At 35.1% G+C, this 12,625-nt stretch overlaps 1 protein-coding gene across 2 annotated transcripts in view; it reads left to right on the forward strand.

Moving 5' to 3' along the window:
* The window catches only part of cpt1ab (carnitine palmitoyltransferase 1Ab (liver)), a 30,422-nt gene that overhangs the window by 1,811 nt on the left and 15,986 nt on the right, over positions 1–12,625 (forward strand). Inside the window, exons 2-9 of one of the 2 annotated variants that reach the window (XM_077211338.1) lie at positions 2,123–2,303; positions 2,654–2,796; positions 4,181–4,352; positions 4,697–4,798; positions 4,939–5,076; positions 5,763–5,840; positions 6,193–6,300; positions 11,692–11,776. In XM_077211338.1, the coding sequence (XP_077067453.1) occupies positions 2,163–2,303; positions 2,654–2,796; positions 4,181–4,352; positions 4,697–4,798; positions 4,939–5,076; positions 5,763–5,840; positions 6,193–6,300; positions 11,692–11,776 (967 nt within the window). In that variant the 5' untranslated portion in view covers positions 2,123–2,162. Of the gene's footprint in view, positions 1–2,122; positions 2,304–2,653; positions 2,797–4,180; positions 4,353–4,696; positions 4,799–4,938; positions 5,077–5,762; positions 5,841–6,192; positions 6,301–8,315; positions 8,404–11,691; positions 11,777–12,625 lie in introns of both variants that reach the window. The other variant, XM_077211337.1, reaches the window with a different exon arrangement.

A 12,625-nucleotide genomic window follows, 5' to 3' on the forward strand; every position in this document is an offset into this window, starting at 1 on the left:
AAGCCAATGTTATTTTTGAACATACACAATGAACATACAAGGCCAATAACATATCAATTACATCAAATCAAATATTATGATAAACAAAAAGCATAACATTTGAATTGAATTGAGAAAGCAGCAAGAAATTCTATAAATGTCTATAAAAAAGTACACAGAGTTTCAAAGAATACAAATTATATGTAAATAATAGATTTAAGGCTTTAAAATATTTTTTAGCTTCTCTCTTTAGCCATATTTCAGTTCAATTTTAGTTCAATTTCTTTAGAATTATATTAATTAATGGGTTATAATTAAAATGTATATAATTTACTCTGTTTCTTTCCTCGAGTTCTTGTATCTTCAAGACTGATAACTAAATGGATAATTTTATGGTCACTGAAGATAAGAAAGCACAATGTTTTTCTCCTGAATTTTATTTTCAAGTTCCTCAGAAGTTAACCAACACAGTCAGTTCTAGATTGTAAGGATCTATGTTTATTATCTTATTATATCTTTATTATTATATTATGTTATCAGGATTTCTGTGCCTCCATTCATCTGAATTTAGATTAAATATATGAGTGTATTGGGACTGTCTACAAATACAAAAAGAAAACAATCCAAAAAAGGAAAACAATCCAAAAAAAGGGTGTTCCAATCGTTCAAATCCACCTAAAATCAACTGGGCACTATAGTATATTTGTCAGAAATCCTCAATTTCTTCTCTAAAGTTTTGTAATAACAACCTGTTTTGCCAGGGAGGATTGTCACCATAGATGTTCCCAAAAAAATAAAACATTATTTTTATCAAAGGCCTTCTGAAGCGAAGCGATGCGTTTTTTGGGGCTTCAAAAACTCTATTCACTCCCAAGAGCCAGGATATTTTTTTAATATAACTCCGATTGTGTTTAGCGGAAAGAATAAAGTCATATACACATAGGATGGCTTAAGGGTTAGTAAATTATGAGATCATTTTCATTTTTGGGTGAACTATCCCTTTAAGTGACTGAATGGCAGTGGGTGGGGCCTATGGTGTGATGATGTAACTGTTCATCAATGTCTTGTGGTTTGCAAATGTATATTTGTGTGCGAGTCACCCAATATCAAAACGAGCTTGGAGCTTGATTACATAAATACTTTGTTTATAATGAGGAGGACATTTTAAGCTATGAAATTTGCAGGATCTTTTAATGGTACAAAGGCCTCTCACCCAAAAGATCAAGGTCAATTCTATTTCTCAATTCATAACCCCATTAATCTTTCATTTTATGATGTTTCTTCCAAAAAGTCAAACATCCCTGCATCTTTATTTACATCAGAGTGATGTTTACAATACAAACACTTGTGAAAGAGGTCATGAACTGTAAGCCAATTCTGTAATCCGCTCTATGTCCTGGAGTTAAATGCTTGAGGTCACATTGAACGGTAATACAAATGTGATTAGATTACAACTAATGTTTTATTACAGCAACATATTGTGAAATTCACATTAGGTGGCTTTATGGTACATAATGTTACAATGTTGGTTCATGTGCCTTCTATAATAATGATATATTTTTTAATTCTACTGAATTAGTGAAAAACTCAATGTTTGTATTAGATAAAAAAATGCACTATAGAAGCAATTTTTTAAACACCAAAGTCCATTTGAGGCTAGTCATTTAACTCAGCGGCCATCTTTGAAACGCCTCTCGGACAGCAATCAGTCATGCAAGCTCTTATCTCTTTGAAAGGGGAAACATCAAGTTCTACAAAGCTGTTCAAGCTTACTATTAAATATCATATTTGAAATCACCAATGAAGTCTGACAACAACTGTCAACAAATTTAATTTCTAAATCATGATTTAAACTGGCACAATGACTTTACCAATCAGCGATTGGCTCTTTTATGTAGAAGGCGGGGCTTATTCCGCCATATTGTGCGTTGTAGGTTCTCCCATTCATAGTAATATGAGTTCACCATCTTTGTATATCTAAAGTCTTTGATATTACCATCTGATACCATCATTGTTCAATGGAGCAGTTGTTTTTTTCACATTAATAATAATGATTTATAAAGTTTCAGTTAATTCTTATGAACTGTGAGTCATTTAGCTAATCTCTCCAATAAAACTTTATTTATGTCTCTTGTCTATAAAGGCTCTTTGACTCAGTGAGGAAGTGACAGTGTGCAGTCAGCATGGCAGAAGCACATCAGGCGGTGGCCTTCCAGTTCACCGTCACTCCTGATGGCATCGACCTGCATCTGTGCCACGAGGCCTTGCGTCAGGTCTACCTGTCAGGCCTTCACTCCTGGAAGAAGAGGTTCATCAGGTTCAAGGTGACCTCACAGCTGACTTTCTTTTGGAATTGATTAAAGAGTTAATGTACACGAAAAGTGCTATCTAATCAGCTCTCGGAATGTCACTTTGAAAAATTCAAAGTTTAATTGATTTTTTGAGGATAGTTTGTGTTTTTTTAAAGTAGTATTAGAACTGTGATATACTGTATATGATAATTGTCCATGTAAGCTGAGACTAGTATTGTGTTTGGACCTATTATATTATATTATATTATATTATATTATATTATATTATATTATATTATATTATATTATATTATATTATATTATATTATATTATATTATAATATATTACATTTGTAATATTTCATTATTCTGTGTTTCTGTAGAATGGTGTCATGACTGGGGTCTATCCAGGAAGTCCTTCAGGGCTCCTGGTTGTTCTGGTGGGTTATATGTCCACCACCAAATATGCAAAAATAGACCCCTCCCTCGGGATATTCACTAAACTATCGACACACCTACCAATCAGGTAACCCACTGATAAACGGTCATCTGTTATTCTGTAGTTATTAACAATGTATTTGGAATTTGTTATTGGGAGAAAATATACAGTTGTAATCAAAATTATTCAACCTCATTGCAAATCAGCTTTATTGGCAAAATTTACAGACTTTCAGAAGTTCACAATGAACAAATCAAACAAAAGTAATTGAAATAGCTCAACACAACAAATGTTTTAGTGGTTTCCACAAATTCAACTGAAAATGCAACTTTTAATGACTTCTGCAGTCTCAGAATGATTCAATCCCTTCATGGCAAGCATCTTTAGTACTTAGTAGAACATCCTACCTGTTGTTATGACCTGCTTCAAACGAGATGTATAACCAGACACGAGCTTCTGGCAGCGTTTCTGAGAATCTTAGCCCATTTCCTCATCGTGGCACTTAACAAACCGAGCAAGTTCAGATATTTCATGTGTTCTAGCTCAAGCACACCTGGTGCAACTAATGAAGCCCTTGATTGGTTGCATCAGGAGTGCTTGAGACAACACCTGTTCTGCAGATTTGTGCTGTTGTGAGGGATTCTATTCAGGGGGGGTGAATCATTTTGAGACTGCAGAAGTCATTAAAAGTTGAATTTTCAGTTCAATTTGGGGAAACCATTTGAAACATTTGTTGTGTTGAGCTATTTCAGTTATTTTGTGTTTGATTTGTTCATTGCAACCAGCTGAAAGTCTGTAAATTTTGCCAATAAACCTGATTTGCAATGGGGGTAGAATAATTTTGATAATAACTGTATCTGTCAGACATTCAAAGTCATATGCAAACATTTGATTGTTTGCTTTGTAGTACTTTTTTGTTGTGTTTTATTGTTTTGGGAGATATTGTGGTTACAACGGTAACATTTTGTAAAGCATGAAAGGTTAATAGACCATGATTCATGTAATGTGCAGTGAAATGCACTAATGACCTTGAGAGCAGGAGACTTTCAAGATCCATTGCTAATGAAAAGTTCAAGCATCAAATGTTTCTGTTTGTAGTTTTTTTTAATCGATTATCTTCAAAACAGATTACAATGTTATACAAGTAACTACCTGAACAGTTTTTATTACTGTATCATGCGCAGTCTGCCCACTTACTTTATGAGCAGTCACACAACAAACAATCCCATGTCTCTGAAATTCTTATTAAAGTATTATTTTAATCAAATATATTAACTGTATTTACTACCACTGTCATGAAATGACATCCAGTATTTATTATGATTTTACAGTAGTGTACTGGAAGCAAAACCAAACTACTGCAGCATTTTTCAGCAACTTCAGTATATTTGTGGAAACTATGGTAATTTTTAGCATAGCATTACAGGGCATTGCTGATTATTTCTCACCTAATAGCTGTGTTTGCCTGCAGTAAGTACGTAACAGAAGAAGGGCAGCGTATTGTTGGTGGTGTGCTGGTTGGAACAGGATTGTGGATTACTGTGACTTTCGTTATGAGGAACATCCTTAAGTCCTTGCTGTCCTGGCATGGCTGGATGTTCAATCGCCATGGATCTTTATCCCTGAAAACAAAGATTTGGATGGTGAGTGTGGCCCCTGATGGAGAATTTCACTTAAAAGAATAATTTACCTAACAAAATAGCCATTTTTGTACTGCATATGACTCATATGACCCGATCGTTTAACACTTCAACCCAGCTTTGTAAAAATGTTCCAATGTATATTCAGCTAGAGTCCAAAGTCTTAATGCATTTGTTTTATAACATAATTTCAGCACTGTTCCAGTAATGGCATATTTCTTTAGAAGTGTTCTTCAAGTCATTGTGTCATTGCTCTTCTGATATCACTGGAATATTTCTGATTTTATCATTGGAAAGTATTCATGCTTGTCTCATGTCTGACTCGTGACTCAATATTATCACCTCAGGTATTGGTGAAGTTATTTTCTGGGCAAAAGCCAATGCTCTACAGCTTCCAGAGTTCACTGCCGCGGTTGCCAGTGCCTCCTGTAAAAGACACTGTCAGAAGGGTAAGTCAAGCATTTTCGTTGTGTCTTAAAATGATCTTATTCATTAATAGATCAAATGTGACAACCATTTGAAAATTCAACCATTTCAACAATTTTTTTAAAGAACCCTCACTTCTTCACACCTATATATTTTTTTTCAGTATCTTGAGTCAGCTCGTCCTCTGATGGACGATGAACAGTACAAACGTATGGAGGGGTTAGCAAAGGACTTTGAGAAGAACTTGGGCCCCAAACTGCAGTGGTACTTGAAGCTCAAATCCTGGTGGACATCCAATTACGTAAGTTCACACTGCGCCTATTATTCAAAGGTACTCTTCTTGAGGGATTTGTGGAACAATTCAAAAAATGTGCAGTCTTATTATATGTGTTTATAAAAATGCCTAAACCTAAAATGATGAGCCACAACAATATGGCCGCCTGTCTAATATGCCAGTTGGTCCTGGCATTGCATGGACTCTGCGAGACCCCTGAAGGTATCCTGTGGTTTCTGGCACTAAGAGGTTAGCAGCAGATCCTTCAAGTCCTGTAGGTTGCATGGATTGAACTTGTTGGTCCAGCACATCTCACAGATGCTCAATTAGATTGAGATTTAGAGTGCGATGCACTGTCTGTTGTGACACATTCCTCCCATAACCATCATTAAAATTGACACAGTCACCTTGCCATAATTTGGCCCTTGTCGAAATCGCTCAGATCTTTATTCCTGCCCATTTCTCTTGCATCTAACACGTTGATTACAATAACTGATTGTTTGCTTACCATCTAATCTACCCAGACATTAATATGTGGCCTTGTTAGGTAGATTGATCAATGATATTCACTTCACCTGCTGTGACTGGTCATAATGTTCTGGCTCATCAGTGTATTTCAAGTACATCTTTCTTTCAAAATAGCATGAAGCTTCTTAAATTATGAACCTTAATGCACCTTTATTTGAGATTTGGTTCTACCTTCATCCTCTCAGGTCAGTGACTGGTGGGAAGAGTATATTTATCTCAGAGGTCGAGGACCAATCATGGTCAACAGCAACTACTATGCAATGGTAAGGCTGGTATCAAATGGTTAATTTGTTTTTTGTTAGAAATAAATAAAATAGCCAAGTAGTCAAAAACATATTCAAGATGATGAAACTCAAGAATAATCCATTAAAATATGAAAGAATTAAAAAAATTAGCTTGTAGCACAAACTGTTTTAAAATCTAACATCCGGGTCACGGCACCAATTTGTGTAGTGTAGCGATTAAGGCTTAGAGATGGTGACTGGAAAGTTGATTGTAACTAATTTAAAAGTTGCTCAAGGGAGATTGTTCCTGTAATACATTCATAATTGTAATTCATAACACTGTTCAATGGCAACATCTCAGAGTGAATGTCACTTTCTCTGTCTTTTTCAGGACTTCCTCTATGTGATCCCGACTTCCATCCAAGCGGCCCGTGCTGGTAATTCCATCCACGCACTCATGATGTACAGAAGAAAACTGGACAGAGCGCAGATCAAACCAGTGAGTCCACAAAAGAGTCTTAAACAAGCATATTTGTCTATTTTAAAGTAAATCAATACATCATTTTTTTACCATCGTTCTGTTCAAGGATAATGGCTCAGTTTTACCACTGATATAGGAAACCACACAATTTTTCAAAAAGACAAGTGTCTGCTTGAAGAATATCAACTTTAAAACCCCGTTCACACCAAGAAGGATAACTATAAAGATGACTATAACGATAATGTCCACACCAACTCACAACATTGTTCTGTTTATAATAACTGTGCTGCAGTTATGTCATCTGCCGCTTTAAATGCTCAAGCTCTTTAAAGCAGAATTGGCTATCATTATTTGTATCGTTCATGAACTAGAAAACATTGTTTTGAAAGTAATTCCAACAATATAGTATACTCTGTGCCGTTATTGTTATATTTGTGGTGTGGACTCTGCGATTCTTTTACTTCCTTGGTGTGCCTACATAATAGATTTTAGATTTAAAGAAATAGTTGCCCTAAAAGTAAAACATTTCACTATATTTTCACCTGCATGATTTTCTTTATTCTGTGGAACACAGATATTTTGTCGAATGTCCAAGCCGCTGTTTTCCATACAACTCATAGTCCATAAATAACAAAAAAAATCACCATGAAACTAGTCAATATGACTCATGACTTATGTATTTATCAAGTCATACAATTACATTTTATAACATACATTTATTTAAGTCATACAATTGCTTTCTGTGTGAAACAGATCCAAAAAGCTTAAAAATCTTATTCACATTATTCTGGTATGAATGTAAAGGTTTTACATTTGGTTTTACTGATCAGTAATAATGGGCAAGGTTTTGGTCTTTTTAAAAGTGCCTCTTTTGGGTGATCTATTCCCTGAAGTATAGTACATTCTCTGGGACTGTTAATGTTTTTCATGGGTCAGGGTAATGTATGGGTCAGTGGCTGTAAAGCACTACTCAGAACTTCAGATGAAACATTAGCTTCTTCTTTAAATTGAGCTTTAATGATCACGAGGTCTTTGACTTCACAGAAGGAAATGATGATACCATTCAAAAGTTTGGGGTTTGTTCGTTTTTTTTTTATCTCTGATGCTTGCCAAGGCTGCGTTTATTTGGTAAAAATACTTTAAAACAGTAATATTGTAAAATGAATTAACCTAATTAATCACATATTAAACACACATCAAATTTGGCTGAGAAATTACCCCCAAAAGATAATTTAAAGTCATTATTGTGTTAAATGAGAGTCAAAAAGACATTACAAAAAAATATTTTTATTTGATTCAACGTAGGTTTTATTACAAAAACGTTTAGGTTACAACGACCATGAAGGTGAGTAAATGGTGAAAGAATTATGTTTTTTTTTTAAATTAATATGGAAAAATGAAAAAAAAATGAAATGATACTCTAAATAAATAACTAAAACTGCCAATAGGTGGCAGTAAATGTCTAAATAAGTAAACCAGTGAGTCATTCTTTAATTTGATTCATTCAAACGGAGTAAAATCAATATCACATTTGCAGTCGTGCTATATATTGTTTTATAAGACTGTTTTTGCCTCTCCTACTTCATGTCAAAATTGTTTTAGTGCATGTTGGTGACTGTTGATTTTGTTTTGTTTTCATTTGTACTGTATAATGACCAAATCAGTAGACCCATGTGGAAAAAGGCTGTTTGTCATGTCATACCATGCCTCTCTCTCCCTCTCTCTCTCGCTCTCTCTCTCCCTCTCTCTCTCTCTCTCTCTCTCTCTCTCTCTCTCTCTCTCTCTCCCTTCTCTCTCTCTCTCTCTCTCTCTCTCCCTTCTCTCTCCCTCCCTCTCTCTCTCTCTCTCCCTCCTTCTCTCTCTCTCTCTCTCTCTCTCTCTCATTCTCTCTCTCTCTCTCTCTCTCTCTCTAACCCTCTCTACACTTTCTGCATGACTATGAAATAGCCCCCCTCATAAACAATCTTCTGTTTTGTTCCTCACACCCGGACGTTGCTGCGTTTGCTATGTGTACTCACACACCACATGCACAGTTATACTTGCTGGAGAATCGAGTGCCGCTTTGCTCGGCACAGTGGGAGCGGATGTTTAACTCGTCCCGCATTCCCGGGCTCGAGACAGGTAAGAGGAGGGGCTCGTCCGGCACGACCCAAAGCTCAGCTCCAGCAACATGCAGACTCAGCCTCAGGACAACAGCACAGTAGACACTAGAATAGTGGTGCGTATTGACTAACAGTGGTCCAGTGCACCCTCATATCATTCGTAACCTGTATGACTTTCTTTATTTGCATGTTGGTACCATTTCTTTCAACATATTTTTTATATTATTTTATAATATAATTATTTATAATTTGTTATAATAAACTATTATGATAAATACAAATATATTATTTTATATTATATTATTATTTGTTATTTATATTATAAATTATATATTATTTTTATATTTTATGCAATTTCTTTATATACATTTTGCAATTATAATTCAATTTCAAATAATACAGGTCCTTCTCAAAAAATTAGCATATTGTGATAAAGTTCATTATTTTCCATAATGTAATGATAAAAATTAAACTTTCATATATTTTAGATTTGTTGCACACCAACTGAAATATTTCAGGTCTTTTATTGTTTTAATACTGATGATTTTGGCATACAGCTCATGAAAACCCAAAATTCCTATCTCAAAAAATTAGCATATTTCATTCGACCAATAAAAGAAGTGTTTTTAATACAAAAAAAAGTCAACCTTCAAATAATTATGTTCAGTTATGCACTCAATACTTGGTCGGGAATCCTTTTGCAGAAATGACTGCTTCAATGCGGTGCGGCATGGAGGCAATCAGCCTGTGGCACTGCGAGGTGTTATGGAGGCCCAGGATGCTTCGATAGCGGCCTTAAGCTCATCCAGAGTGTTGGGTCTTGCGTCTCTCAGCTTTCTCTTCACAATATCCCACAGATTCTCTATGCGGTTCAGGTCAGGAGAGTTGGCAGGCCAATTGAGGACAGTAATACCATGGTCAGTAAACCATTTACCAGTGGTTTTGGCACTGTGAGCAGGTGCCAGGTCGTGCTGAAAAATGAAATCTTCATCTCCATAAAGCTTTTCAGCAGATGGAAGCATGAAGTGCTCTAAAATCTCCTGATAGCTAGCTGCATTGACCCTGCCCTTGATAAAACACAGTGGACCAACACCAGCAGCTGACATGGCACCCCAGACCATCACTGACTGTGGGTACTTGACACTGGACTTCAGGCATTTTGGAATTTCCTTCTCCCCAGTCTTCTTCCAGACTCTGGCACCTTGATTTCCGAATGACATGCAAAATTTGCTTTCATCCGAAAAATAGTACTTTGGACCACTGAGCAACAGTCCAGTGCTGCTTCTCTGTAGCCCAGGTCAGGCGCTTCTGCCGCTGTTTCTGGTTCAAAAGTGGCTTGACCTGGGGAATGCGGCACCTGTAGCCCATTTCCTGCACACGCCTGTGCACGGTGGCTCTGGATGTTTCTACTCCAGACTCAGTCCCCTGCATCCACAGGTCCCCCAAGGTCTGGAATTACCCTCTTGCTTGAGGGTGTCAATGATGGCCTTCTGGACAGCAGTCAGGTCGGCAGTCTTACCCATGATTGCGGTTTTGAGTAATGAAACAGGCTGGGAGTTTTTAAAAGCCTCATGAATCTTTTGCAGGTGTTTAGAGTTAATTACTTGATTCAGATGATTAGGTTAATAGCTCGTTTAGAGACCCTTTTCATAATATGCTAATTTTTTTAGATAGGAATTTGGGGTTTTCATGAGCTGTATGCCAAAATCATCAGTATTAAAAGAATAAAAGACCTGAAATATTTCAGTTGGTTTGCAATGATTCTAAAATATATGAAAGTTTAATTTTTATCATTACATTATGGAAAATAATGAACTTTATCACAATATGCTAATTTTTTGAGAAGGACCTGTACTAAGTCATTATTTTATGTTATTTTCTGAATATATATATATATATATATATATATATATATATATATATATATATATATATACAGTCAACTCCAGAATTATTGGCAATCGTGTTAAATATGATCAAAGGGGGCTTTGGAAATAAATCTGCATCGTTTATCCTTTTGATATTTGTTTTTTCTCTAGTTAACATTGGCCACAATTATTGGCACCTAATTATTGCAACGTCCCTTTTCCAAGATATCGGTTTTCTCTTATTATGCCTGATGAGTTTGGAGAACACCTGACAGGAGATCAGAGACCATTCCTTCATACAGAATCTCTCAAGATCCTTCAAATTCCCAGATCCATGTTGGTGCTTCTTTTCTTCAGTTCACTCAACTCATTTTCTATAGGGTTCAGGTCTGGGGACTGGGATGGTCATGGCTGAAGCTTCATTTTGTGCTCAGTGACACATTTTTGTGTTGATTTTGATGTTTGTTTTAGATTGTTGTCCTGATGTAAGATCCAACCATGGCCCATTATAAGATTTCTAGCAGAGGCCACAGGGGTTTTGATTTTTCTATCTATTAGTATTTGCTAGAATCCATAATACATGTATCTGAATAAGAAGTCCAGGACCTCCAGCAAAAAAATAGGCCCACAACATTAAAGATCCAGCAGTATATTTAACCATGGGCATGGCGTACTTTTTATCCCTGTGTGCACCAAACCCATCTGATGGGTTTGCTGCCAAAAAGCTCTTTTTTTAGTTTCATCTGATCATAGAATCTGACTAAGTTTTTGAATGAAAGATCAAAAGGATAAACAATGGAGATTTATTTTTACAGCCGTCTTTGCTCACATTTACCAAGGGTGCAATTATTAGTGGAGGGCACAGTATATATATATATATATATATATATATATATATATATATATATATATATATATATATATATAAAATAATTCAATTAATATCTTGTTAGGTAACAGCCATAATATTGTATAAAACATTTTTAATTGGTAGTGTTGTCTTAATTTCAGCATTTTACGAAATTTTTATTTTGCAATCTTTAAACTTTTTTTTATTTATTTTGTCAATCAGTCACCGTAAAAATTGGCCTGGACCATTGGAAAACACATATCATGTGACCACTAACAAATAATCTTAAAATAGCATATATCATACATTTTATCAGCCTGAACAATATATAGGTTTTGAAATTGTTCTTAGACGATATGATTTGCTTATTAATAGTATGACTGTAGCCAGTACTGTGCCGTTATCTGGAGGCTAAGTCAACATGTTGAATTCATTCCTCCTGATGATCCTTCACTTCACTCCTCAAACTTTTTTCTTTTTGTTTCCAGTTTTCCATTACTCTGTTTTCCCCTCCAGGCTTCCATAGTGGTATTGTGGGTTTTTTCCTTGTTCCTCCTGTTAGTGTTTGACCTTCCCTTCTGCTTCACAGCTCATGGCTCTAAACACAATCCCCATGTGCTCGTCTCAGTACGAGCGTATGTTCAACACCAGTCGAGTTCCAGGTGTAGAAGGAGGTAGAGCTTCCCTCTCGCCTGCTTCAGGCGCCTTTATTTGACAATCAATCCGCTTTTTAGATGCTAGTGAGTGACTGCTGTGGGCCTAAAATGCATGCGCTATTCGGTTTGGTTCACAACACTGTGATTTGGGTTTGCTTTAAACACTGAACTCCATATAGCTGATGTTAAGAAGCAGATGGCGCGGAATTTGTTTTGTGTGCTTAACGTTTTTCATTACTTGATAAACTATTGTGTGATTTAATAATTAACCAAGATGAATGAGGAACAGGAAATAGCATGTTTTTACACCCGTCATGCAGTGGATCCAGTGAAAGATATGTTATTTTTATTGCCACTAATTTATAACATAAACTCAAGAGGGACACAAGCATGTGAGTGGTTTTAAATGCTGAATTGATTATAGTTTAGTAACTAATATACTTACATAATCATTTATCATCAGATCACTTATGATCTACTGTATTATTTAGAAAATTAATATAATAGTAATGTAATATAATAAAATATAATGTGTGAAATCTATGAAATTTAGTAGCTAATTATTACTATTAAAATCTAATAATAAATTATTACTAAACTAAAATATATATATATAGATAAATAATTTAGAATAACTATAATTCAGAGTCCATTTAGTGTTAATGCAGACATTCAAATAATAATAAATGTCATATGTATATCCTCCATCAGATCACATAATAATAATAATACTAAATAAACTATTATTAATTTATTACTATGAATTATTTCATAGTACTACATAACATTTATAATTTGTATGTAGTATAATCAAGTATCATCAAACTTGTACTACATAAAAATATATCATTTAAAATTATAATTATA

The sequence above is a fragment of the Siphateles boraxobius genome, unplaced genomic scaffold (genome assembly GCF_051911475.1).
Source record: "Siphateles boraxobius isolate OS27281-9 unplaced genomic scaffold, OSU_SipBor_1 65, whole genome shotgun sequence".
Classification (NCBI taxonomy): Eukaryota; Metazoa; Chordata; class Actinopteri; order Cypriniformes; family Leuciscidae; genus Siphateles; species Siphateles boraxobius.